At 51.3% G+C, this 27,810-nt stretch overlaps 2 protein-coding genes across 2 annotated transcripts; both read right to left on the bottom strand.

The window, feature by feature from the left end:
• Window positions 1–5,726: 5,726 nt before the first annotated feature.
• LOC114696542 (keratin, type II cytoskeletal 3-like) lies at window positions 5,727–12,558 on the bottom strand. Its single transcript, XM_028874338.2, has 9 exons — window positions 12,040–12,558; window positions 10,845–11,065; window positions 9,691–9,751; window positions 9,263–9,355; window positions 8,841–9,004; window positions 8,325–8,451; window positions 7,848–8,068; window positions 7,509–7,543; window positions 5,727–6,209 (listed from the first exon to the last, which is right to left on the bottom strand). Exons 1-9 carry the CDS (start codon window positions 12,556–12,558, stop codon window positions 5,914–5,916), a joined length of 1,737 nt encoding a protein of 578 aa, XP_028730171.1. The 3' UTR covers window positions 5,727–5,913.
• Window positions 12,559–19,094: 6,536 nt separating this feature from the next.
• On the bottom strand, window positions 19,095–25,336 carry Krt4 (keratin 4). Its single transcript, XM_028874363.2, has 9 exons — window positions 24,746–25,336; window positions 23,381–23,595; window positions 22,458–22,518; window positions 21,979–22,074; window positions 21,299–21,463; window positions 21,025–21,150; window positions 20,108–20,328; window positions 19,859–19,893; window positions 19,095–19,765 (listed from the first exon to the last, which is right to left on the bottom strand). Exons 1-9 carry the CDS (start codon window positions 25,250–25,252, stop codon window positions 19,569–19,571), a joined length of 1,623 nt encoding a protein of 540 aa, XP_028730196.1. The 5' UTR covers window positions 25,253–25,336; the 3' UTR covers window positions 19,095–19,568.
• Window positions 25,337–27,810: the final 2,474 nt, after the last annotated feature.

Here is a 27,810-nt window from a genome sequence, read left to right as displayed (position 1 = left end):
GATCCCTGGACACACATGGTGCATTTACATATATGCAGGCAAAAGAAAACTGATAAAAATATAATATTTTTTAAAGAATATAAAAATGGCTAGCATGGATAGAGCGCCTGCTGTGTACAAAGTGTTGCCTTGGGTTATTTACAAGAATCATTTCTATTTATCATAAAACTCTACAAAGTCAGAACCTCAATCTCATTTTACAGAAAAAGACATTAGGTTAACTAGCTTGCTAATTAGCTTCCTAACCCAAGAGTTTAATCAAATTATCCAGTTCCGAGTCCAGATATAAATTCATGAAACCTTTTTATGTCCGTGTGGGTTTCAGCAAGTCAAAAAGCATCATCTCTGGATGAAAAGCTCCCTTTGACATCTAAAGAATGCAGCCATAGAATGCGATGGCTAGATTTGTCTTGAAGCATCAACCTGTGTTGATAAAAATGGTTTTAAATCTCATGAATGCCTCTGTGGTAATGAAGAAAGCCATCCATCATCATCAAGGTACACACACACACACACACACACACACACACACACACACACACACACCTCTACTTCTCACCCCCGATGCCTGCATTAGTCTCCTGCTAGAGATCAGATCTCTCTGAAGTTGAAGGTGCCCACCTCCCTGTGGACAGATGAACCTCAGGTTTGATTTATGGCTCCTCAACACTCCAAAGATATGTTAGCCCCACATTCCAGAATTACAGAACACACCAGACGACCCCAGAAGGATTCAGCCAGCCTGTTTATCAGCATAGCAGAGCGGTTACACGTGTAGGATTGAAGGCCCAGCTCTGCCACTTCCCATCGGTCACGTTGCTGTCTCCCTAAGCCCCAGTGTAAAAAATGAGGGTAATTACCACCTGCCTCCTGTAGCACCTGTGAGGATTAAATGAGGTGACAGGCAAGAGGAATGTCCAGGGTGTTACTGATACCACCCACAAAGGTCAATCATTTCATCTGCTGTGTTCATTAACTGTCCCGACCACAGGACAACTTGAAGAGCCCCTTTGCAACATCTCACTGGCCTGGAGAGTCCACAGGGCTTGCTATACCAAGTGCTGTACTGGCCAGTGAGGGGTATCAGGTGACCCAGGTCCCTTCAAGCACCCTCTACTCTGGTGTGTGGAGCAGATGTGAGTAGTGTAGCACATGACACAACATGCTGTGAGAGTGTAGACAGGCAGCACTTGGCCCCATGTCGGGTGGAAGGACACTTCTCAGGAGCCATGCTAGCAGCTCTCCAAGGATGTGGAAATGACTGAGGGTAGAGATTCCTGGTAAAAGGCATGGTGGCATAAAATTGTGCTTTGTACCAGGACATGGACCTCCCAGCTCATTTGTACAGGTTTTCAATGTCCCCACATAAGGAGGCTGGAGAGTTGGCTCAGCGGTTGAGTACCAGGTTTAGTTCCAGCACCCACATCAACAGTCTGTAACTGCAATTCCAGGCAATCCAACGCTTTCCTCTGGCCTCCACGGACACACACACACACACACACACACACACACACACACACACTCACACACACACACACACACACACACGGAATACACTCACACAGAAACATGTGTACACATAAATAAAAATAAATACAACTTTAAAAGGGAAAATGTCCTCATATAAGGCTATATGGTTGTGTAGCTAAATTCATATGGTTTCATCCATAATAAAAAGAAAGGAAGGAAGGAAAAAGCACTCCCAAGGCCTGGAGAGACGGCTCAGCAATTACAGCACTTGTTGCTGCTGCAGAGGACCCCAGTTCAGTTCCCAACATCCCCAAGGGATCCAACACCCTCTTTTGGCCTGTACACATGTGGTACACATAAAGCCAAGCAGGTACACACAGATAGACAGACAGACAGATAGACAGGCGGACGGACGGACAGATGGATGGATAGATGGATGGTATATAGATGACAGATAGATCTAAAACTAATCATCAAATAAGCAAAAGATTTAATAAGAATTTCCGTTTTACAACAAAGTTCTCATGAGCTGGATGCAGCAGCTCCCACCTGTAATCAGGAGTCAGAGGCAGGAAGACTGCCTGCAAGTTTCGGGGTCCCTGGGCTCTGTAGCAATTTTGAGGTCAACCTGGGAGACGTAGTAAGTTTTAGGCCAGCAAGGGTCGTATAAGCAAGATTCAGTCAAGATAAAGACCCGCATACACACACAAATAAACAAAAACAAACTTACCTTGAGCCCAGAAGGGTCTCTATGCAGCTCGGCTGCAGCACTGTCCCTCCAGCCAGAGGCCTTCACCTAAGAGGCAACTTTGGTGAGTGGTTGGCCCCCCGGGCAGGCTCCATAGCGGTGGAACCATTGGCATCTCATGGAATCTCTGTGGGGGCAGACCCGTAAGCTGTGGGGTGCTTAGTAACATCTCAGCCTCTTAGATACCACTTACAACAGTCAAAAATGCCAGTAGACATCACCCCTTTGTCGGGGAGGGAAGTCACATCCCCTGCAAACCACAGCTCTATTGACTTGAGAGCTGTAACCGTTTAGCTGGGACACGCTTCCAAGTGTATCAGGTGCTCAACCATGGCTTCCCAGGAGAAGCAGCTCCCCTCCAGCCTGGCATCCAGCTGAATAGCTTGCCCTTAGCCAGTGTGTATGTTGGAAGGGCCTGTATGGGATATAGACAAAAAACACAAAATACACAAAAACGTGTTTTCAGGACAGAGTCTTCTCTGCCATCCCAATGTTACCACAAGGTGTCCCCATGTGTGACCTTTGTCAACAGAGGGAGAACGCACTTGGGCTAAGTGCTGAGTGGGCAGAGAGAAGGAGTGGCCTAAATTCCAACAGATGAGATTTCTAATAACTGGCTGGCAGAAATCCTGCCGAGCTTCAGTCAAACAGGGATGAAGAGATCTACTTCAAATCGCCTGCAACCTGACGTCCACACCATCACGAACAGCAGTAGGCTGGAAAAGTGCACAGAGGGTACCACACTGCTTTCAGACCCTCTGGGGGAACAGTTCCAGCTTCCTAGCCCATTGTCCCGATGTGTCACCAGCACCCATGTCCCGACGTGTACTGTTGATGTTTGCTCTGGCCTGGGGCCTGCATCCTGGCAGGAGAGAGAAGGGAATAACCAGAAATCTACAAACACTAGGGAGAAGTGAACCGGTGAGTCACCAGTTCCTAGAACAGAGAGGAGCTCTTCGGAGCACCCTCCCCCTGGGGGAGCTGAGGGGGAGCTGGCAGACAGAGGGACTCAAGGACAGAAATTGGTCCCTCGTGTCCGTTACAAGAGCATACACCACTCCCCAGATAAAGAAGAGAGGTGGGGCACAAAGGGATTTGTGACCACTGCCCAGTGGCTCCAAGCCTCTGATGAGAGTTCATCATCAAGTTATCCATATCCCCCAGTCACTATATGCTACCCTACTGCAAAAGCACGCCTTGGGACCACCTACTTGAAGAACGAAAGTCTGGTCAAGTACATGAAAGCAAGCTGAAGCCCAGCAGCCTAAGAGCCCTTGGGAAGTCAGCACAGAATGGCAACTGTGTAAGCATTGAAGAAAGGGAACAGAAGGGACGCGGGAGTCCCGCGGGTCCCTGGGGAGTGCCGTCAGCCTGGATTAGGAATAGGCAGGGCGAGGCTGAGACCACACCGCCAGTCATGGCGCTTACTCCCTCGGTCTTGGGTCAGCTGCCATGGCTGTTCTCCTGCGACGACACCTCTAAGAAATAGCCTTATCTGCCATGCGGGTTATTCCCTTCTCTCTCCTGCCAGGATGCAGGCCTCAGGTGGCTTCCTATGCCACCCTTAGAGGCCTACCTAGAAAGTGGGGCTTCCTGTACACACCCTCAAGGTGAGCAAGGGCAGGGGGCACAGACTCAAGTGCAGGGAGGAGCAGCAATGGGCAGAGGCCACTCTCTCAGTACGAGACTCACCGCGGACAGTAGCCCAAGGAGGGCCCTGCCTGCTCTGAGTTTTTCCCGGGGCCACTTTAAGAGTCCCTTAACGTTTCTGCTATGACTTGGTTGACTGTCCTCCTCACCCTGACTCTAAATGTCAGGCTCTGTGTATCTCACCTGAGCCCCTTTTTCCTTCTTTCCGGATGAATCACCAGTCATCGTGACCTTCAAAACTACCCTTGCCATCCGAATGTCAATGATGCCCAAATGAGTCTCTCCGATCTGGTGGTCCTCCCTCAGAGCACACATCTACAACTACCATCTAGACACCTCCGGTCTCCCTGTCTCATGAGCAGCCCTAGTATGCCTGTCCAGGCGCTCTCTCCCATACCCATCCCACCCACACCCACCCCTGCCTGACCAAATGGTATTACCTGATGGCTCACTGCTCTGATCCATTTTCAGTCCTGTCCAAAATCGGAGAGGGTTATATCTCACTCCTGCTTACCAACTCATCAGTGGAATTTCTCCCAGGGTCTGACATAATAAACACTGTATGAGCGTCAGCTGTGACTTACGGGTATTGACCTTGTCCAGGGTGAAGCAGCCATTACCCTTCTGGCAATGTTCCCACAGTGCCAGCCCTCTGCCCTAGATCAGACCCGGGGGTGTCTCACCTGTCCTGTCCTTTCCATAGAGGGACACCAGCCAGAAAAGTGACATTCCTGACTCAAAACAAGGTATGAGACACGAATGCCCACCTTTCTAGAAGGTTGCTGGAGTGGAGCTGAAAGCTGGTTCTCTTCAGCCCTTGGTGGCAGGTTTTCTTTACTTACTGCCATTTGCTATCCCTGAGACAGTCTCTACTTCAGCCTAAGGAGGAAACATCAGTCCCCTGGCCTAGCATCACCAAATGTTTCTGCCTATAGTCTGTGTGTGCTCTAAGTGCCCAGGTAGCCGGGCATGGCCAGATGGAGCCTTTGCCATCTCAGAGACAGTGTGGGGAAGTGGAAGTGGACTCAGGACACCCAAAGAGCCTAAGTAAGTTGTTCCACCCCTCGAGTTTAAAAGAAGGGTGAAGATTTGGGGATCCCTGCTCCTAAGTCCCTTCCAGTGTGCACATAGGAAGGGGATTGTGGGACATCTGGGCTGAAGAGTGCTAGCAGGCTTTCTTCACCACAGGACTTCTTTGGGCCTCCAGGATGTTCTCCAGAGAGAGAAGCTTTTCCTGTCAAGGAATCCTTCATCACAGAGTGTGCCAGCACACTGTGCTCATGGTGGCCCTTTGAACCAGGGGACCTGCAGCCGGGAGGTTTTAGCAGTTTCCTGTCCATCTCTGTGCTCCTTTGCAGGGACAAACGCTCAGGCTGCCAGATGCCATGGGGACCAGCACCCTGTGAAGGAACACTCTGTTTCCAAGACCTTCCTAGTTCCCACAAATGAAGCAGCAGAAGAAAATGGACGCCTGTGCGCCCCAGCCCTACTCCTAGAAGCAAGTGAGGCGCACAAGCCCTCCCCAGAGGGCTCCGAGGATAAATTAACCAGCGCCTGCCCCTTTGGTTACACTCAGTGATGGCGAGTCAATGTCTTGGTTCAGAGCTGGAGTTCTGTAGTTGCCCCACAGAGCCCAAAGGGAGAGACAAAAGCAGAGAGCCCAGAGAGGGAACAGATGGGTCCCTGGGGAGAAGGGCACAGAGAATACTCGAAGAGCTGGTGTAAGTCACAATGCTCTTTATTGACAACAGAATAGATGGGCTGGGACTGTGTATGTGTATATATACATATATCCATCACTTCCACCAAGGGAGGGGACACTGAGGGAAGCAGAAGACCGCAGCTGAGGTCACACCAGGACAATCATAGGCACAGGCTGGCTCCAGGGAGACGAACACTTGTAATCTTCACATGGGCTCCACCAGGGATCTGATGGAAGAGCCGAAGGCTGCTAGCCTTCCAGCCCCAGGAAACTGCCCTCTTGAGATTTGTGGGGGGAGCAGATGAAGAGAGGTTCTGGGGTGGCCGGGATGTTGGCAAGCTCTTTATTTACAGTAGAGCCTGGAGGACTGAGAGAGGCTGGCACAGCCACCTCCACTGTTGCTTGAGCTGACGCCTCCACCACGGACGCCAAGACTGCCCCTGGAGCCACGGCCAAAGCTGCTGCCACCACTAAAGCCACTGCCACCAAACCTGCTGCCAAATCTGCTGCCACTGCTGCTTGCCAGGCGAACGTCACTTCCTGTGCCATGTCCAGCGCCAAAGCCACTTCCATAACGACTTGACAAGGCCAAGGCGCTGCTGCTGCTGCTGCTGCTGCTGCTGTTGTTGTTGACCACAGCTGTGGGGAAGACAGGACCACAGTCAGCACCCTGGCATCCACTTCACTGAATTATAAATAACCAGGCCCAGGGAGATCAGCAGTGATCACAACAGCTGTGCACTTGGCATTAACCAGGAGACATTCTAGTGCCACCAGCTATTAACTCCACACAGCAAGTCAATTCAAATAACAAAATGGTTCCTTCTACATGCCGTCAACTCTACTGCTTGCTTGCTTGCTTGTTTGTTTGTTCATTTGTTTGTTTGTTTTTGAGACAGGATCTCACTATGTCGCCCTGGCTGGCCTTGAACTCAGAGAGGTCCCCTGTCTCTGCCTCCCAAGTGCTGGGCTTGAAGATGCCCATCAGCATGCCCTGTCACCAACTCTCTTCTTCCTCTGTGCTGCTGGAGCTTGAACCCAGGGCTTTGCCCATGCTTGGTAAGAGTTCTACCACTGAGCCATATCCCCAGCCCAATGTGGTCAGTCCTTGGTGACACCCTATGAAGGTTACACAGTGTCTGAATTTTCCCCCACTGGCCATTTGAAAGTGCCCTGGGAGCTATAAGATGTCTCAGGAAGAAAAGGAACTTTCCGGCAAGCCTGATGACCTGAGACTCCACGTGACGTGGCATGGAAGACATGACTCCCACAAGCTCTGACTTTTACTCAGCCATATGCACACACACAGAGACACACATACAATACATAAACACTAAAAAAAATCATAAATATGTATGGGAGGATCTGAGCCCAGAACAATGAGAAAAGCCACTCCATTCCCAAAATGTGCCTGTAACTCCCATAGGAACTGTGCTGGATAGATTTATTATCAACTCAACACAAGCTAGGTCATCAGAGGGGAGAACCTCAATTGAGAAAAAGCCTCCATAAGATCAGGCTGCAGGCAAGCCTGTAGGGCATGCTCTTATTAGTGACTTATGAGGGAGAGCCCAGCCCATTGTGGGTGGTACCATCCCTGGGTTAGTGGTCCTGGGTTCTACAAGAAAGCAAGCTGAGCAAGTCATAAGTAAGTAAGCAGTAAGCAGCACCCCTCCATGGCCTCTGCATCAGCTCCTGCCTCCAGGTTCCTGCCCTGCTTGAGTTCCTGCCCTGACTTCCTTCAGTGCTGGACTATGATGTGGAACTGTGAGCCAAATAAACCCCTCCCTCCTCAACTTGCTTTGGTCATGGTGTTCCATCACAGCAATAGTGACCCTAACAAAGACAGGAAGGAACTTGTCTAAATTAGTTGCTACTTCGTGAATTAGTACAAATATTTGAGAAGCAGCCTTCATCATGAAGACTTGGGCTACTTACAGATGCTGACAGCACTCTGGTACTCTCCGGACATCCTGTTTGAGAAAGCAAGAAAGTTGGATCCATCACACAGTAGGTTCACAACAAGGGTCAAGGTGATAACTAGTTGCTATAACTGAACTCAAGAACCTGGGAGGCTTCATCCACATGGCTGCACACCATTACAAGAAATTTGTACACACTGGCTGCATAGACAGCTAGGTTACCATGAAGGGAGCAGACTGGGAAAGACACAGGCTAAGGGAAGAAGTCTTTGTGGAAGGCCTCTGTTGTCACTCACTTGGTTACTTGTGTGGTTCTCAGACTAGGACATGGTCAGGAAGATGAGACAGAGCTCACCTGTACTCGGCACCCTCCAGCAGCTGGCGGTAGGCAGCAATCTCCCTAGCCGAGTTTTGTGTGATATCCAACAGTTCATTGTAGCCTCTCTGCAGCCCAGCCAGGTCATCTTTGCCCTTCTTCAGGGCAGCCTGTGAGTCTTGAAGCTTGGTATTGGCATCCCTGATGGCTGTCTCACCATGCTGCTTAGCTTTTGTGAGGGAATTATTCAGCTTTTCGTTCTGAAATTGGAGGGGAGCGGGTAGAATGAGCCCAATAGGATGGTCCCAGGCTCTCTGCAACCGAGAATGGACTATCCCATCTTAAATTTGGGGAAGAACACCCTTCCCCTAATTATCTTTATCTTCTCTATCCATGGAGACATTTTCTCACTGTTAGCCAGCCTTCCCAGAGGGCCATCTGTCTTCAAAAGACAGTCCTGAGGTGCCCCACCCCCAGCAACAGTAAGCCCAGGCAATAGCATCCAAGTCATTCCACCTGATACTTGGCGTTCTCCACCTCTGCCTGCAACCTCTGGATAATCCTGTTGATGTCTGTCATCTGGCCCTTGATGCTCCTCAGGTCATTTGCATGTCTGCCAGCTGTGGTCTGGAGCTCCCCCAACCAGAGAGCAGAAGAAAAGAAGGAATGGTAAATGCAACTGTGCCCAATCAGTTTCCATACCCCACACCACTCACCAAACTTTGAGACGCCAAGAAGCATTTATTAAAATAATATTCAATATCGTTTTAATGAACCAAGGAGAGGCATCTCCAAGGCAGCAAGGAAGAAGACATCTGGATTATTGTTCTAGAAGATTCTTCCACCTTGTAGGCCCTGAGCAAGCTAGAAATGGTCCCATGGAGCCTGGAAGGTGATAGTATAAAACATTGTACAACAAACAACCATCAAATGGACGACTCCAGAAAATAGACAAATATGGATTCATCCAGGGACTGCCTCCACAGCTGTCTCACAAGGCAATAGCTTCCCTAACTCCTAGTAACACCCACCTTGGTCTGGTACAGCAACTCAGCCTCCACCTTGTCCCTCTGAGCTATCTCTTCAAACTGGGTACGGATGCCAGAAATGATGCTGTGCATGTCTGGGCTGCGGTTGTTGTCCATGGAGAGGACCACAGATGTGTCATTGACAGGGTCCTGGGACTGGGATGGTTCCTGCCATCACAGAAGGGGCTCACTCACTTTCAGGGCCACTGGAACAACAACCTCCTGAACAACCCTCAGCTCTGAATATGCGTGTGGCCCAGCTGCCCCGGATGTCCAGAGAGCTCCATGTCTGCAGCCCACCCCACTGAACTGCTACAGGGGCTTCATCTCTAGGTTCATCCGGACAGTCTCCCAGGGCCTAGGTACCAAAAGTACCAGGCTCATGTCTGAAAGCATCACACACACACCCCTCTCCTGCATTCTCACCTCAAAGAGATCCCTCAGGAAGTTGATTTCTTTTATCAGAGTATACACATTGGCCTGAAGCTTCATCTTGGCCTGGTGAGCAGAGTCCACATTCTGAGAAAAACAGGTACACAAACCTGATTACTCCAAGGGACAAAAAAGCAAACTGCAGTTGCGACAGTTGAGCTTGGAGGGTGGGGGGACCTGGCTATGCCAACTCAGAGGTTCTTGTTCAAACACGGGCTCCGCGTGAAGGCTGCTTCACAGCTCACAAGAATGGGGTAAGTGCAGTCCTCCAAAGCTCGAGACCAGTGGACTGACTCCTCAAGACCTTCAGAAGAAGCACCCGGGTGGCTTGAAACCAGCAGTAAAGCAAGCAGGCAGAACGTGCCTGCCTTCGGGCTGGGACCCTGTGGGACGCGCCCCGGGGAGTTCTCATTAGTCCCCACCTCCTTCAGAGTCACCAACTCCTTCTCAGCAGCCTTTCGTTGGTTCATTTCATCCTCATATCTGCGAACATAAAAGTGAACTCGCTAGATTTGTTTTGTCTGGGATGGTTTGGTTTTTTGTTTGTTTGTTTGTTTGTTTTGTTTTGTTTTGCGAGGGGGGTGTATAATATGTGGGGGAAGGAAGGCACTTGTATGCCACAGCACACATGTGGAGGTCAGAGGACAGCCTTGACCCATCTTTTCTTTATACCTTATATGACGTAGGGTGTCTCTTTGTTTGCAGCTGTGTAGGCCAGGCAAGCTGACCATGAGTGTCTAGGGATTCACCTGTCTCCCTCCACCATAGATCCCTTGTGTTGTAGACACATGTCACTGGCTTTCATGTGGCTCCTGGGGATCCAAGCTCAAGTCCTCATGTTCGTATTACAAATGCTTTACTCACTGAGCCATCTCCTCAACCCCTCACCTCCTCAGCCCCTCATCTCCTCAGCCCCTCATCATCTCCTCAGCCCCTCATCATCTCCTCTACCCCTCACCTCCTCAGCACCTCATCTCCTCAGACCCTCATCTCCTCAGCCCCTCACCTCCTCAGCCCCATCATCTCCTCAGCCCCATCATCTCCTCAGCCCCTGGACTTAGTTTTGAGGTAGTCATAAACTCCACTGCTCTCTGTCCCTGCCCAGCCTGACCTTCCCAGTCAGTGCCTCCAATTCACTCTGCTTCTGAGCTAGTGAGGGGACCCAGTCACATCCGTCTGCCTAGAAAAACTTCCTTGGTTTTAGCGCTGAAAGTCCTGCTTTCCAGGAACTCCCACACACACACACAGTCCAGGGCAAACCTCCAGGTCTACAAATTACCATCCCACAAGCTGCCTCAGAACCTTTCCCATCCTAGAACCAGGATCTTCCTCAACCATGAGGAAGTGCTTCAGCTCTGATAAACCCACCTCTCTTGCAACAAGTTACCTGTGTAGACTGTATCTGTGCTTGGAGAAGGAAAGGGGCGGGGGACCCGATGAACCCTACCGTCCGCACGGAAGTAAGAGAAGGGAAACGCGTTGGGTAACACCACCGCACAGTAGTCAGGACTAGGGCAGCACCCAGACTCTGGGAGGAGTGGCCTATGACAGCTACCCTCTCCCACGTATCACTCACTTCTTGGTGTAGTCTGCCACCGTGCTCTGCACGTCCCTCAGCGCTGAACCCAGGTGGCCTCTCTCCAAAGCGATGTCATCCAAGTCACGGCGCAGAGAGCGGATGAAGCTCTCAAAATGAGAGTCGAGGCTGCTGGTGCTAGTGATGGAGCTGGGACCCTGCTGCTGGAGGAGCTCCCACGGGGTCTCCAGGGCCTTGTTATGTTGTTCCAAGAAACGTACCTACAGGACAACGGGGCAGCAGCATCAGGCATCATTGCAGAAGCATGGAGGGCCTTCGTTAGCCAGTGGAGGTCGGTCTGGGAGTCTAGCTCGTGGTCTGTCTGCACAAAGGCAGATGTGGAGCTGGGCTCTTCCTGTAGCTGCACGAACTGTGGTCAGGCAGTTCATCAACCAGGACACTGAAGGAAAAACACGGCTTGAAAGATCGTAGAGGAAGAGTCCCCCCACACACAAGATACAGATCCGTAAAGGGAACCCCTGGACATTCTGGGGACTTTGACGTGATCCTGACTCCCCAAAACACAGTGCACACTGCAAAGCCACCCTGCAGCAGTGGGGTTGGGTTGGGTTTTTTGGTTTTTTTAATCACAGAATCCATGGCTACGGAAGCCCTCCAGGCCACGAGCCATCGAGAACTGCCCCTAGGTGACATGTCCATCGGGACAACATCACTTCTCTTCAGTGTAGAGGGGACGCAGCCCCAAGTAAGCTATGCCAGGCGAGAATGAGTTACTTGTTGAGTAGAGGTGCAAAGGGCACCAGCTTCCCACAGCCCCCTGAAACTAGGGCTCAACTTAGAACTCTAACTCCTCGTGGACACCAGCCCCGCTTGCTAGCGCAGCAGGACAGAGGGAAAAGCCTCAAAGGGCAGCTGACATCCCCAATGCTTTGTTTCTAAGTCAGACCCTTTGTGGCCAATGATGCCCTGGGCTCCAGCTCTGCAGGCCCAGACCTACGTAAGGCTCCAGGTGGGAGAGTTGAGCAGAGGTTCGGACAAGCAGCACATGGTGATGTTTGGGTCTTTCCACACATGTGCACATCCTACCTGATTAAAGCATCAGCCCTGAATATCATCCCAGACCCCATGGCTCTGCCTAGACCCCACCCACCCCACCCTCTAGACACATGTATACAGTGTCTAAATGTCAGATTCAAAGTCTCTTGTGTAGGAATGGGAGTCAGAGTTTCCTTACCTTGTCAAGGAAGGAGGTGAGCCTGTCATTGAGGGCCTTGATCACTTGGTACTCTTGGACCTTCATTTCCACAGCCTGGGGGTCGGTCTCCACATTGAGGGGCTGCAGGAGGCTCTTGCTGATGGTCACTTCCTGGATTCCCCCAGGGCCAAAGATTCCAGGCCTCGCAAAGACACCAGCCGGTCCAAAGACACCAGGTCTCCCAAGGCCACCTCCCATTCCTCTGCCACCACCAAAGCCATTCCCAGCGCCAGCGCCATAGCTTTCTGGAACTCCACCAAAGCCACCAGCCTGGGAGCCACCAGCTGCCACACTAATAGAGAGATTCCTGTTGCCACCTAGGCCGTAGAGGATTCTACTACCAAAGGCAGGTGCTCCGCTCCGGATCCCATAAGCCCTTACACTAGCTGCCCCAGAGCCAGCTGTATAGTTCTTCCTAATGCTGCCAAACTCCACAGCTGACCAGCTAGAGAAGCCCTGGCTCCCCCGACCTGGTGTCTTACACACTTGTCTGCTCATGGTGAGGAGCCCGGTGACAGAAAAGCGGGCGAAGCAAGCAGAAACAGTAAAAGTTGGCAGAAGAGCTTGGAGGAATAAAGGCCTGGGGAGAATGAATCCCTTTATATGCATTTGACCAGGCTGCAGGGCTCAAGAGAAGGACAGATAATTAATCCCCAAAAGCTTGCGGGCTGGGCTTTACCAAAAGGCAGTAGGTTTGTTCACACCGTAAGGATAAGCTGAGTGCCCAGTGGCAGGCTTGCCCTGCGGGGAGCCTGGTAGTGCTCCACCCCCATGCACAGCACTTTTCAGTTTAATGACGCAGGAGCCAAGAGGCACTTGACTTGTGACCAGGGAATCAGCTTTGGTCTGTCTACCCTCCAAAATAGAACTCCGCTCCGGAAAGGTGACGTGAAAGAGCAGTGAGTGAGTGCCCTGGCTTCCTGAGTAGGGAGATGGCAGAGCCCCCTCACAACCCTGGAGAGTGAGGTCCACAAATAGTGACACAGTTTGCCCCAGTCAGAACATGATTATTACCTGTCCACGGTATGCCCGGCTTTGTGCTGAACTTGGAGACAAAATACTGTCACTTCCCTTTCCTACTGTCAAAGCGAGGAACCAGCATCATCGGATCCCTGGGCTCTCCCTCCCTCCCAGCCTCAGTGCAGGAGGCAGTAGCTGTGTGGCTTGTGACCATCTTCTAAGGACAAAGAAAATGCAAAGTTCACAGATCTCTGCATTGATCAGACCTTGGCAAAACCCAAGACTCCAAATACTCATCTGTTCCCATGCCTCCCAAAGAAACCATATATAATTACAGACATCACTTTGGGGTTTCTCTAACTCTTCCTATCTTGTTCTCTGCATTGTGTCATTCCCCCAATGTCAACCCAAGTCCCAGAAACAGGAAACATCAGCGTAACAACAACAACAAAAAATCAGGGCCAAAACATAGGAAAACCCTGCTTGTGTAAGCGTATGCCCCAGTAGCAGACAGACAGCAGACAAATATATGTGAAACATCCACCAGGAAGTAGAGATGTTATGGAAGAGTAAGGCATGGAAGCACCCTCAAGAGGCAGAAATGGGAGGGTCATGAGCTCTAGGTTACATAGCAAAACCTTGCGTAAAAAGGAAGGTGGAGGAGGAGAACTAGGAGAAAGAAGAAGAGGAGGAGGAAGGTCAGTGAAAGGAAGAGGAAGAGAAGGAGGAAGAGGAAGAACAAGAAGAGGAGGAGGAAGAACATGATGAAGATGAAGAAGAAGAGGAGGAGAAGGAGAAGAGGAGGAGGAAGAGGAGGAAAAGAAGAAGAAGGAGAAGGAGAAGAAGAGGAAGAAGGAGAAGAGGAGGAGGAAGAAGAGGAGGAGGAGGAGCAGCAGCTATGGAAGAAGTGTAGCAATACAAGGTTGGGACTGGACAAAAGGTTGCATGATAGAGAGCACCTGTTGCCCTTGCAGAGGACCTGGGTTCAGTTTCCACAGCACATGGTGGCTCAGTGTCATCCATAATTCCAGTTCAGAGGATCCTACCCTCGCCATCTGAGCTCCATGGGCATCAGGCATGCACCTGGTACCCAGACATACATGTAGGCCAAACATTCATGCACATAAATGAATCTACAAATAAAAAGAGAGAAGGGGGCTATTTCATGGGGTTGCCTTGTGGACCTGCCCGGTAAATGCAGTGAGGAGCAAGCATACAGACATCTGGAAGAATGGGTTCCAAAACATAGACATCTATGAGTGCCCTGAGGTGGGACTGGGGAGAGGGTCTGAAGGATCAATCAATGGCTGAAGCAATGAGAAGGGGAGATAGGCCTCTACGATAAGGTCTGAGTAGCTGGGAGGAAGGTCACGCAGGGCCACAAGAGGCTGGCTTTTTCACTGAGAGGGGAGCCATTGAGGTCAAACCATGGAGACATGAGTGAGACGTGAGCTGGCATTGAAAGACTCACTCAGGCTGCTGTGTAGAAGGCAGACCGCAGGGATGCAGGGGGAACAGGTGAGAGCCGCTCTGCCTGCCTTCCTTTTGTCTTCTCTTTGCAAAACTGGCTTCCACCGCCTCCTGCAGGGATGAGCAGAGAGGGCTACACAAAAAAAATTAGAAGTTTCACGCCACTGGAGTGAGAGTTTGAGCTGGAAACTGCCCTGGTGAGATTCCTGTGATTAAACACGGCCTGAGTCTGGTATCCCAGGCGACCTTGCCCCTGAGGAGTCCCCCAGCAGCAGAAATATAGCCTTGCCCTCTCAGAAAGTTCCAGAAAGACTTTAGGAACTTACTAGTTATATCGCTGAAACAAAAAGGAAGGAAAGGGTAGAAAGATCTTGACCAATCATTTAACCTGGAGAAGGCGGAGTTAAGGGGAAAATCTACATTTATTTTTCCATGGATTATTTGTAAGGATCTCTCTCTACTAAAGAACCGGGGGGAACTCAATGGGCACTAACATGGAGGATGTGAGTGTGGTTGGAAGGACTCAGGTGGTCATGGCCACTGGAGCAGTCTAAAGAGATTTAATCCCAGCACTCGGGAGGCAGAGGCAGGCGGATCTCTGTGAGTTCGAGGCCAGCCTGGGCTACCAAGTGAGTTCCAGGAAAGGCGCAAAGCTACACAGAGAAACCCTGTCTTGAAAAACCAAAAAAAAAAAAAAAAAAAAAGAGAGAGAGAGAGATTAGCAACAGCCACCCATGGCCCCTAGCGTGGAGATGGTATTGAGAATGTTGAAGAAATACTGTGAAGAACAAGGAATACACCTATCAGGGGACAAGGAGGTGACAAGAAACCTCTTAATACGGAGAGTGACCAAGAGTGGAAAAGAGGCAGAGCAGGGGAGAGGGTGCTCACGCCCAGAGCAGGACCTGGGTTCCAGGCCGGCCGGTGGAGCCCCTCCCCTTCTCTGTCTGAGCTGACTTATTCAGACACCTTGGTCTGAGCTTACTTTTAGTCTTAGGACACGGGCTGAAGCCCCAAACAAATTGGACAATCAGCCACACTAGCGTCCTCCACAGCCTGGCTTCTACCCCTTGCCCTTCATCTCCAGGAACACTAAGCTGGTTTTGGCTTAGTCACATTCTGCCCTGAGTCACATCTGGAAGCTTTCACTCTGGTATTCTTGCTGCTGGGAAGCCCTTCATCCCTGGGCCCTTCCCCAGCTCCAGGTCCACACTCTTCACCTGGCCACTTCCTTGGCTTCTATATCTAGACAAGGGTCACTTCCTCCAAGAGTCTTCCTTGAATTCCTTCTCCATGGTACTTATAGATCCTTGGTGATATCTACAATGGTTCTCAACACCCTCTTAAATTCTGGAATGTCTGTGGGTAATGTGTCTGTCCCCAGGACTCCCAAAGTCATGCTCCATACTCAGGCTACATCCTCCTTTGCATCAGCCTCGTCTGTCATGACCTCTCTGTCCCTGTGGCCTCCCACAAAGCCAGCACAGAAAAGGTATTCACAGACAGGATTGTCAAGGGAAGCCCCTGTCAAACAAGGGGGAAGAACTCCAGGATAAGGGAGAGATACCTATCAGGGCACTGCTCTGAGAAAGGGGTGTACTCAAAATCTACCCAAAGAGGCTTAAGGGAGACCCAGCATTGGTGTTCAGCACAGGGCAGCCTCTGACAGACTTCCTGAAGAAGAGGCTTCCCTGAGAGTCCTGCTGGGAGGGCACTTACCCCCACCCCTGGCACTCCAGCCCTTAAATACCATCTCCTGTGTGATGCTTTCTGGTGTTTCCAAGCCTTCTCCCAAGACCAGAAGTCATCTCACCTTCCCCAATGGACAGCCATTGCTTTGGTTTGTAGCTCCCAAGGGCATTCATCTATCTATTTAACTACCAAGTCATTAAGATACAGACATGACCATCTATACCAAAATCTCCCCCAAAGACTCTTCTAATTCCTTTTGTATTGGGGTCCATACATTGCCTAGCACAGGCTGGGCATTTAGCTAACAGCAGTTGGTTGGTTCATTTCATAACCATTTATTAAACAGCCACTAACAGACAGACAGACAGAAATGGACATCGTGATGAATCCAGCCAGGGCTTCTGGGCTGTTTGTTGAAATGGTGAATGGATGGGCGGATAGATGGTTTGTTGTCAGGTGGCAGTCAAAAACATTTCTCACAAGTCTGGTGTGGTGACGCATGTCTTTAATCCCAACACTTGGGAGGCAGAGGAAGGCAGATCTCTGAGTTCAAGGTTAGCCTGGGCTGCTGAGTGAGTTCCAGGACAGTCAGGGCTACACAGAGAGGGGGAAAAAAAAACACAACTTTTTGTTGAGCTTCTGCACATCTTTATCTAACTTCTCCCTTGAATCATCAAGTATCAAATCCAAGACACAGGAAGTGGTCCAGTTGCAGTGCAGGACGGTCTTGGCCCGGCACAAGGTCAGGCAGCAGCAAGCCTGGGTCCCGGGCATCCAGCCCCCACCAAGGCTTCCTGACCACACTCCTGTCCACAGACACTTCTCGTGGGTAGAGTTCACTCCCACCCTTGACAAACCAAAGGCTTTGAATAGATGCTTATGATTCTACCTCCCCTGGGCCTCTCCTTCCCCTGGCTAGGCTACCAGACTGCTCAGAAACAGACCACATTAATGTTTTCTCTTCTTCCTTCCTCCTTTTTTTTTTTTTTCTTTCTCTGGTTTTGTTGTTGTTAGTTTGTTGTGTGCTGAGTTTGTTGATTGGTTGGTTTTTGGGTTTTTTTTTGTTTTGTTTTGTTTTTTGTTTTTTGTTTTTGTTTTTTGTTTTTTCGAGACAGGGTTTCTCTGTGTAGCTTTGCGCCTTTTCCTGGAACTCACTTGGTAGTCCAGGCTGGCCTGGAACTCAGAGTGCTGGGATTAAAGGCGTGCACCACCACCGCCCAGCGATTGGTTGGTTTTGAGACCAGGTCTTTCCATGTAGCCCATATGGGCCAGAAACCTTCAGCACTGTCTCGGTTTCCTCGGCATGGGGATTACAGTGTGTACCGCTCCAGCTTGGCTTTCCTCTTTTATGAAAGGCAGGGGTCTCACATAAATAAAACACCAAGACTCTCACAGCCGGCTGCCTCTTCACGTAGCCACATTGACTCCAAGACACACTTGTGTGCATCTCCTCTATAGCTGCCCCTGCAGAGGCCAGACAGACCCTACAGCCCCATGGACTGGCCACTCCCACACTCCTCTGGAGCAGAAGCATGAGGAGAAGGGACTAGGGCAGCCTGCGGTCTTCTGGTAGAAGAGCGGGGAGCTTTGCCCTCACTCTCAACCCTTAACTCCTCTTCCCCACCCCAGAAACTCAAAAAAGAGCTGAGCGGGCATTTTCCCAGGGGCAGGGCACAGTGGGGGAAGAAATGGAAGCCACTTAACAGGCTCACAGGCTACAGGTGCTTCCTGCTCTGACACCCATGACACAGAGGGCAGCCAGCCCAGGGCAGACAATGGAGAGATCAGGGTTGGGCTCCAGAAAGACAGACTGCTCTGGGCCAGAAACCTCTCCCAAGAACATAGCCCCATGTCAATGCTCTCTGTTCTGTCCCAGAGAGAGGGAAACCCCATATGGCCTCAGTGTTTGAGGGCCCCATGGGTAAGTCCAGGCATGGGCAAAACTTTTCCACATCCCCCCACTGTACCGTCAGGCCAGAATTCAAGGGGAAAGGTGGCACTTGCCATGGAAAAGATGGGTCAGGCTTGAGATGGGAGCTGTATATTCTGTCTGTTTTTAGAAGGGGGAAGTAGCATTGTTCCCAATCCGGAACTGAAACAGAATGTCCTCAAAGGCTCTACCAAGACCTCTCCTCAACCTGTCCTCTCCCCCTGCAGCACAGCACCAAACAGAATCTCCGGGGACACCCCAACCAAGGAGTGTTCCCCTTCCTTGCTCCAGAAGGCCTGCCTATCCTCCACCCTTCTCCCGCCTCGCAGGGTAGCAGCCCAGACTGAAGCCCGGTTAGCCCAAGGAAGTGGAGAAGCAAGCAAAGCCTTCTGGCTCTGAAAGAACACGCCTGCTCTCCTCCATCCAACACTCCTGACCTTGTGAGTTCCCGGGACAGGTTCCTGAAAGCCTCTCAGGCCCACTGAGATCCCAAGCATGGGACTGCATAACACAGGAGGCCTCTGGCTGGAGTGTAGCTCGGAGAACACAAAGCATGTGCAGGACCTTGGGCTGGATCCCAGACACCAGCAAATAAGAACAAAGATTTCTTGCTAGACACTGAGTCCACGCTATTCCGTAACCTTTGTGTTCTGTGTACAGGAAAGGCACTGGACTATCAGATGCCCTGTAAACCTCCAGACTCAGCCTCCAGGTCCATCCCAGGCTCAACACTGAGACGTCCTGCCCCAGGTCATCCTACAACAAGCATCTTTCATATAGTTGGGGTTTTGTGAATCTGCTCCCCTGCCCTCCGGGTCCGTATCCTGCATCTCCACCAGCAGTAGTTTCTGCACCTTGGAAAGGGGAACCTGAGAAAGTGGCCTTGGTCTGTACAGACAGATCCTCAGACCTTTACCTAAATTATCTGAGTACATGGGCTTCTGGAGCCTTCTCCATAGGATACAACGTCAACCACTCAGGATGAATGACAAAAGCATTTTATTGGGGATGAATAGAGAGGCGAACAGGGTTGAACAAGACACCAAGCAGTCTTTGTTGTAACCTTGCAGAGTCCATTGCTGCCAGGTGGTGGAGAATGACCACAGTTGTAGCAGATAGATGTCCAGGATCTGGTGGAGGGCGGTGTGACTGGAGGGGCTGCATGTGACCCTGATAGTTTTGAAGAAGGAGTTTCTAGTCTTCATCCCTTCTGTCCATTGGGGTGAAATCAGACACCCCTCCCGTTACAAGAGGGTCACCAAAAAACTACCAAGCTCCAAAAGGGCAGAAGTCACACCACAACCAGGATCATCCCGGAACTGAGGGACCAGGGCAGAGATGAGGAGACTCTGACAAGATGAGCACTGGGAAGGAAGCGTGGAGAGGAAGTGAAGGAGCTTGAGACACCAGCAATGGTCGACGCTGCTGGGCTCCGGGCATCAGGACGCTGTCTCTTCTATCGCTGGGACTTCTTGATCACGGTGGTGGCAGAGGTGATCTTGGTACCGGAACTGCCGTAGATGCCACCACCAAATCCAAAGCCACTTCCAGAACCGGAACCAGAGCCAAAACCACTACCCAGGCCAAGGCCGATGCCGGCACTACCTCCAAGGCAGGCACTACCTCCAATGCTGGCACTGCCGCCGACCACCGCTGGAAGGAGAGATGAAGCACAGTTATTCTCAGTCCCAGTAGTCCCCAGCCCAGACCCAGAGGAATAGATGGCGAGGCACAGAAGGGACTTACAGATGCTCACAGCACTCTGGCATTCTCCAGACATCCTGTTGGGGAGAAAGCGTCGTGAGCCATGCAGAACAGAACCCCACGTCCTTCCACACCAAGATATTATATGCTTATCTCAGCCTTGAGAAGCCACGCAGTAACAGCTGAGTATCAAACCTATGCTCTGCTGGTCCTGGTCAGAAAGTACCAAGACATCACCGCAGCAGGAAGTTCAGCAGAGTCCTGAGCCCCCCAAACCCAAGCCCCCCTCACCTGCACTCCTCCCCCTCCAGCAGCTTGCGGTAGGTGGCGATCTCCACGTCCAGGGCCAGCTTGACGTTCATCAGAGCCTGGTAGTCACGCAGCAGCCGAGCCAGGTCCTCCTTGGCCTTCTGCAGGGCAGCCTCCAGCTCTGTGCGCTTGCTGTAGGCATCTTTGAGGGCTACCTCCCCACGCTGCTCTGCATCAGCCACAGATGCCTGCAGAGTCTGGCACTGTAGACAGGGACATTGATGGGCAACATCAGTTCCCTGCTTCAGAGAACTTCATACCTGTTCCTCCTCCTGAACCAGCTTCCCTTGGTTAAGATGCTGGAATTCTGTTCATTCTTCTCCCCACCTTTCCTGACTCAAGAGTCCCATTCCTAACTGGGCAATGATGGCGCACACCTTTAATCCCAGCACTTGGGAGGCAGAGGCAGGTAGATCTCTGAGTTGGAGGCCAGCCTGGTCTACAGAGCAAGTTCCAGGACAGCCAGGGGTACACAAAGAAACCCTGTCTCAGGAGAAGAGAGAGAGAGAGAGAGAGAGAGAGAGAGAGAGAGAGAGAGAGAGAGAGAGAGAGAGAGAGGAGAGGAGAGAGAGAGAGAGAGAGAGAGAGAGAGAGAGAGAGAGAGAGAGAGAAAGAGAGAGAGTCCCATTCCTTCCAGACAGAACACTTCCATGCAGACATGAGGCAAGACCACAGAGCTCACCCATAACCTCACCAGAACAACAAGATAAAGATATACGAAAACCAGGGAAGACTAGCCAGGAGCCCTGTGTTTGGGATATCACATCATATTAAACAAGGCATTCTGAGGAGATCTGTGTGGTTGGTATCATGAGGTACAAAGACCGTATAGACAAGCCTAGAGTCTCCCAGCCTCATGCCTTCTCTGCTTGTCCCTCCATAAAGGCACCCACACCCACCTGCTTCTTGATGTTCTCAATCTCTGCCCGCAGCCTCTGGATCATCCTGTTGAGTTCTGAGATCTCATTCTTGGTACTCTTCAGGCTATCTCCTTGTTGGTCAGCTGAATTCTGGAGCTGCTGGACCTGATTCCCAGGGGAACAGGACTCTAAGGTTACACGGCAGACCCAGTGAGGGTAACCACAAGTGAAAGGGTAATACCAAATGCCATGAGATCCAAAGTCAAACAAGGATCAGTGGTACCCAGAGGATCCACTCATCTCACACACCTACCTTGATCTGGTACCAGGACTCGACCTCAGCCTTGCTCCTCTGGGCAATCTCCTCATACTGGGCTCGGACCTCAGCAATGATGCCATCTAGGTCCAGGTTCCGGTTATTGTCCATGGACAGCACCACAGATGTGTCTGAGACGTGTGTCTGCATCTGGGACAGCTCCTACAAGGCCCATGTCTCACATCAGACCCAAGTCAAGTCAATCTCCCCCGATCTCTGACACCATCCTCCCATTTCCATGGTAATGACTGTGAAACAGGTCTGACGGAACCAGAGTTAATAGTCCCCGTGTGTAGGGAGAGGGGAGAGAGAGAAATAGACAGTTGGTGACATCTCTGGACAAAAAAGCAATGGTTGTAGTCTTTACTGATCCTCAGGAATATAAATGCTCTGAGTGTAATGAGGCAGGGACTCCGTGTGTTGGGTGGGAGACAATAGAATGGAAACATGATGAGCAGCAGTGACTTCCCCCCACGCAACCTCCAGCTCTAAGTCCTCTTCATCAGTGAGAAACTCTGCACTGAGTCTCTCACTTTGGTCTTTTCTCTCCATGATCTTGCCAAGAACCTACTGCCTTGACATAAACTATTGGAATCTACTAGGAATCATGACTTCCAACCCACAGCCTCATCATAGATAGGGGTCACCCTCCTCTAAATGGAGGACGGAGGCCTCACCGCTTCATAGAGGACCCTCAGGAAGTTGATCTCATCCTTAAGGCTGTCCACCTTGGCCTCCAAGTCCACCTTGATCATGTAGGCAGCATCCACATCCTATGGAGGTAGAAGAGGAGAAAAGAGAGGAGGATGAAGAAGGGGGAAGAAGAGATAAGGAGCAGGAAGTACAGCTGATCAACACCTCCAGGTGCCCTGATAGCATTTTACAGCAAAGGCGGTCGGGGAATCATCTGATGTGTCCGCCACTAAAGCCATCAGAACACAGGAAGTTCACTGTCAAGATGCGTTTTCCTCGCACACTTACCTCCTTATAGATCTCACCCCCATTACCCACTTCCTTTGATACCACAACCCCAGATAGAGGCAAGGAAGATCTTTATCTTCCTTGCAGAGATAGGCTAAACACATGACTTCAGCCAAGAGCCACTTCCAGCAGGGAGGGGTGCTACGAGCTCTTCCTGCTGCCCTTCCCGGCTCACCTTCTTCAGGACCACAAAGTCGTTCTCTGCCGCTGTACGCTTGTTGATCTCATCTTCATACCTGGGGTGGGGACAGGAGGACAGGACCACTGTGAGCTACTTTTCTAAGCTCCCCGCTCATTCCCAAACATCTGAGAGTTTGGAAACATCCAGATCATAAGCAGCACTCAAGCACACTACCCATGAGGCTAACACCTTGGCCCTGGTTTATTCAGAGACAATAAAAAACAAGCATCAGAAAGACTGTTTTCAGGGGACAAGATGTGGGGGGAAACCTCAGTGCAGTGGTCAGGTTAGATCATTGAGAAGACTGCCCTGATTTTAAATTCTAGGCAAACACTCTAGTTCCCCTTTCTCGGTGTGTGAACGTGCTCATTTTCTCAGCCCCGTCCTCCAGAGAGCAAAAGTAAAGCTACTGTGTTTTGCTTGTCCATTGTGTGTCCTATCTGTCCTGTCCCTACTCCCTATTCCACCAGTTCTCACAACCATAAGGTAAGAACACTACTCCTAGTAAAGACTAAGAAAGCCAAAGCTCAGAGATCTTAAGAAACTCACCTAAGGTCACACACACACACACACACACACACACACACACACACACACACACACCACAAGTCAGTATTCAGTTGGCTCCACCTCTTTCCAATCTATATACCAATCTATATTCCAACCTATGGCCAGGCTAATGCTGCTATTGATCCATTTTTTTTTTTCTGAACCTCTTTGTACCCAGCAAAGCCTGGAACCTAAATCTATCACTGATCAAAGCAACTAGTGGCTCCTTGGCCTCTGCCTGTGAAAAACGTGGCCATTTGAATATGAGAGTTGGCTTAGAGGAGCTTTCGCCCAGCTGAGGATTCCTGAGGTCCCAAGCCGCTGGAGAGGAGCCTGGGTGTGGGCCAGTCCTCCCTCTCTTCACGTACTTGGCCTTGAAGTCCTCCACACTGTCCTGCATGAGCTTCAGCTCTGACTGTAGGCGCCCTTTGTCGTTGGTCAGAGAGTCCAGATGTTTCCTCAGGGCATTGATGTAAGTCTCAAAGAAAGGATCCAGGTTTCTGGGGGATGTGCTGGTGGTCTGCTGCTGGAGGAGGTTCCATTTGGTCTCCAGGACCTTGTTCTGCTGTTCTAAGAACCGCACCTGTTGTTGAAAACAGACACGGGCTGCTAGTAAGGGCCAGAAGCTGCAGCAGGAGGGTGGTCTGCGGCCCGCTCCGGCCTAGGTGGTCCAGGCAGCCAGACCACCCAAGAGTCACCCAGCTTGGGCCACCACATAGCAAGCCCAGGGCACCATCGTGACAAGCACGTCCCTGGGCCCATAGCGGTCTGAGGGACACATGGCTTGGAGAACACGTGTAGGGCTGACAGTACCGCAGATAAACTGCTTTCTAACCACAGCAGACCAAGGACCCAGAACAGAAGTGTCTGCGAAATCATCAAGTCAAATGTGACCAGGAGGTGCAAGCACAGCTGGCCGCTGCTTACGGTCAAGGGATCCTGACCCACAGAGAAGAGCAGACACATTCACCAGAGACTTTGAAAAGAAGCTAAGCGTGGCGGTGTGCCTGTGTGATCCAGCACTCCGGAGGCTGAGGCAGGAGGGCCATGAGTTTGAAGCCGACATGAGCTACAGAGGAATCTGTATGCAGCTAAGTCCATACATGTTCTGAGACTCAGCTAGAATCCACCCTGACGAGGACTTCCTGGAGCCTTCCCTCTCTAAAGCACCTAGCCAGGCCAGCGGAAGGAGTGGCCTAGCAGAGCATCTCCATGTTATACACAACAACTGAGAGTCCCTCCTCTGAACCCAAAAGGTCAGAGGAAAGGGGATGTGGCAAGGAGGCACCAAAAGCTCTCAGTCTGGAGCTCCAGTCTGCATCCCTGGGGTATAGGCTTATCTGAGCCAGTGGGAAGAGCAAGTGTACCCACACATTCTCTTCAAGGTGGTTCGCTCTTGTCTCAAATACCTAAAGGAACCAAAACCTTGATGCCCAGTGGCCCAGAACAGCCTGAGCAGGAGCATCACACTGGTCCCTAGCCATGGGGCTCTAAGTAACTAGATTCCATGGCACATGGCCACAATTGAGCCTGGGGGGGGGGGGGTTCCAGCTCTTACAGGAGAATGGAAGCTGGGTTAGAAAAGGCAAGGAGCATCCCCTCTGCACTTCAAGCAGCCTCAGAAACGAGTGGTTTCACCAGAGACAGAAGTAGGTACAAGATGACCTCCTGGCTAAGACCCATGGCCGGAGGACTCATTCCCACCACCCTCTGCTCATGTCGGGCTCACTCGCCTTGTCAATGAAGGAAGCGAATTTGTTGTTGAGGGTCTTGATCTGCTCCCGCTCTGCGGTGCGGACTTTCTGGATCTCTGGGTCAATCTCCACCTGAAGAGGTGTCAGCAGGCTCTGGTTGATGGTGACTTCCTGAATACCTCCAGCAGGACAGACGGGGAAGCCAGGACCACCTCGACCATTGAAGGAACCTCCAAAGCCACCGCCAAAGCCGCCAGCACCAAACCCGGCACCGAAGCCTCCAACTCCGAAGCCTCCGGCACCGCCGTAGCCTCCGGCACCACCGTAGCCACCACCTTGGCAGGACCCGGCCACACTCATGGAGATACTCTTGTGACCCCCGAGGTTGTAGAGACTCCTGCTGCCAAAGCCCCCAGAGGAGCACCGGCCTGCACCCCCAGACATGGAGGCCGAGCTGAAGGCCACCCGCCTGACTCCGGCGGCAATGGCTGAGCCACTGCTGAAGCCCCGGGAGACTCCGCGGACACTTGGCTGTCTGGCAATCATGGCTGAGAGAGGAGGCAGCTGCGATGAGCGTGGAACAGAAGCGAAGCGAGGGCCAGGTCGTGAATGCCAGAGCCCTTGGCCCTCGTAGCTTATATGGGCTGGAGCAGCAGGGCTTGGTTTCAGGGGCATAAAGGGAAAAATCCGAAGCATCCCTGGGCTGGGCCTTTGGCACAGGCCCATCTTTCTTGCACCTGCTGAGCATGTCACTAAACACACCTACAGAAGTCACTGGGAGGGCAAGGCTTACGGTCCCGTCCCCTCCCTGAGCTGGTGCCCCAGGGCCTCCTGCATCACAGCCCACCTGGCTCAGCCCTGCCAAGCCCCACTGCCCATGCACCTTGCTGGCCAGCCTCATGGGGCTCCTGCTCCAGACACATAGCCCTGTCACCCCTAATTTCATGCCACAGACTCTGGGACCTCGAACCTGGGTTCCAGGGCACAGCCTGCCACTGCCAGGCTACACACCCTGACCTGAACAAGCCGCTCTCTGAGCTCAGCCTCGGTACTCGTAAATTGGAGAGAAAGCAAATATTTACCTTTCCTCTCAAGACAAGTGAGATCGTGATCATGGATGGGTGCTCAGTAAGCTGTCACAAGCTGCTCTCAGGCTCTGTATCCATCATTCTTATCCTCCATTCATCCTTGGCCCTGTGTTCACCTAGGAAATGAGGCTCTTTTCTTACAGTTCCAGCCTGGTAGCCTTTCCAAGCAAGATCCAAAGGAGCTCCTGTCTGGGATTTCACCATGCAGCCTGTGGCCACCCTGGGACCCACTGGGCTTCCCCAGAACATAGCACATTTGGTTTTTCCAATGTGATCCCAGAATTTTGGAAGGAAGCTCCTAACATTCTCCATTCTGAGGACAGCTTCGGCAGAATGGTGATAATTCGGGGCCCCTCCCCCCAGTCGTGTATAAGATGCAAAGTCCTATTTTTACTCCTAGAATTTGGGATCCTCCTAAGTGACCTATATCAGATTTCCCACCAATTATCTATGCAGCCTAGGGTGGTCACCTGACCCTCTGAGCCAAGCCAACTCATATGTAAAACAAGACATGTCCCTGTGCATAGTTGATAAAACAAAGTACCCAAGGTGCCCAGTGCATTAGAGGCCAACAAGCACTCATTCTCCTCCTGTCCAGGCACTAGGAAATGCAACGCATCTGTGTTCCCTCCTCCATCCATCATTGAGGAAATGGCCCAGATGTGCGAAGGAGCAACCACCAGCAACCTAGATAACCCTACAGGCCTCCATGTCAATGAAACATGTTCCCCAAAAGCTTCCCTGATGCACAAAGAACTCAGGGTAGGGGTCGGGGAGATGAGCATGGGTCAGGCCCTAGGGATGGAGCTACAGGGAACACCAGACTAGACAGTTCAGCTGTGAGTCCGCCCAACTCTCCCCCATCTCCTCTGCCCTGACGTTGTCCAGCCGGCCACAGTAAACCTACTCGGGGCCTGGGAGGGTCGGAGCCCAGACTGGGAGGGCTGGAGTCCAGATGTGCACAGAAAGCTGGAGCACGTGGTCATGGCAGAGCAGGGAGGTGCTGCCCCTCTGCCCCAGCGTTTGCTGGGCACCAGTTTTGAGCCAAGCTCTGTGATTCAAAGGACAAAGGGACTACGGGACACTGCATCCAGGCCTATGCATGCCCACCCTAGTCTGAGGGTAGGTGTGGCTTAGCCGAAAGTTAACAAAACTCCAGATTTCAAGGACCATCTGATGCAGACGGTGGGGGTGGAGGGTGTTTTGAGAGCCACTCTCTTGCCCTTCTGTCTACACACACCCCCAGATCTCACCTCTAACCTCCATAGGTGCTAAGGCTTTGGTGGGGATTTGCCAGATAAAGCCCCAGGGGGCTCATGGCATACTTCTGGGTCTTGTACGTGGGACTATAATACTCCAAACTTGGGAGAAAATTACACATGCCAGCATATGTCAAGTACTGAACAAAAAGGAAGTTCAGAGCCAGACAGTGATGGCGCATGCCTTTAATCCCAGCACTCTGGAGGCAGAGGCAGGCAGATCTCTGTGAGTTTAGGGTCAGCCTGGTCTGCAGAGAGAGTTCCAGGACAGCCAAAGATATGCAGAGACACTCTGTCTTGAAAAACAAAAAGAACAAAAAGAAGAAGAAGCCGGGACTAGGGGATTTTGAGAGAAATGGCACATAATAATACACAATCACCCTCATTTGTGTCTGGGGGTCACCCAAGCCACGAAGCCGTGACTGAAGACTTCCCTGATGGTTACTTGAAGCGTATGCCTGCTCCTTCAAGTCAAAAGGCAGAATAGAGAAGCCCAGTACATTCTAGGTAGGAGCAACTCTCTTAGAATGTCTGTTGTATGCTCAACACCAGGAGCTTTTCTTGAGACAATTTTATTCTTCTCAGCCATTCTAGCAAAGAGACATTGAGGCTCAGAAAGGTTGTCTTTCTCTCCTGAGGTTCAACAGCTCAAAAATAATGGGCATAAGAAGCCGGTGCTGTAGGCTTGAGCTCAAAGCTCATGCCCTTAGCTTTCTGTACACTGCTTTATGTGGGTGTCTACCCCATACAGAATTCT

Source organism: Peromyscus leucopus, chromosome 20, assembly GCF_004664715.2.
Source record: "Peromyscus leucopus breed LL Stock chromosome 20, UCI_PerLeu_2.1, whole genome shotgun sequence".
Classification (NCBI taxonomy): Eukaryota; Metazoa; Chordata; class Mammalia; order Rodentia; family Cricetidae; genus Peromyscus; species Peromyscus leucopus.
Note: the sequence above shows the minus strand (reverse complement) of the source record. Positions and strands in the feature narration are given on the sequence as shown.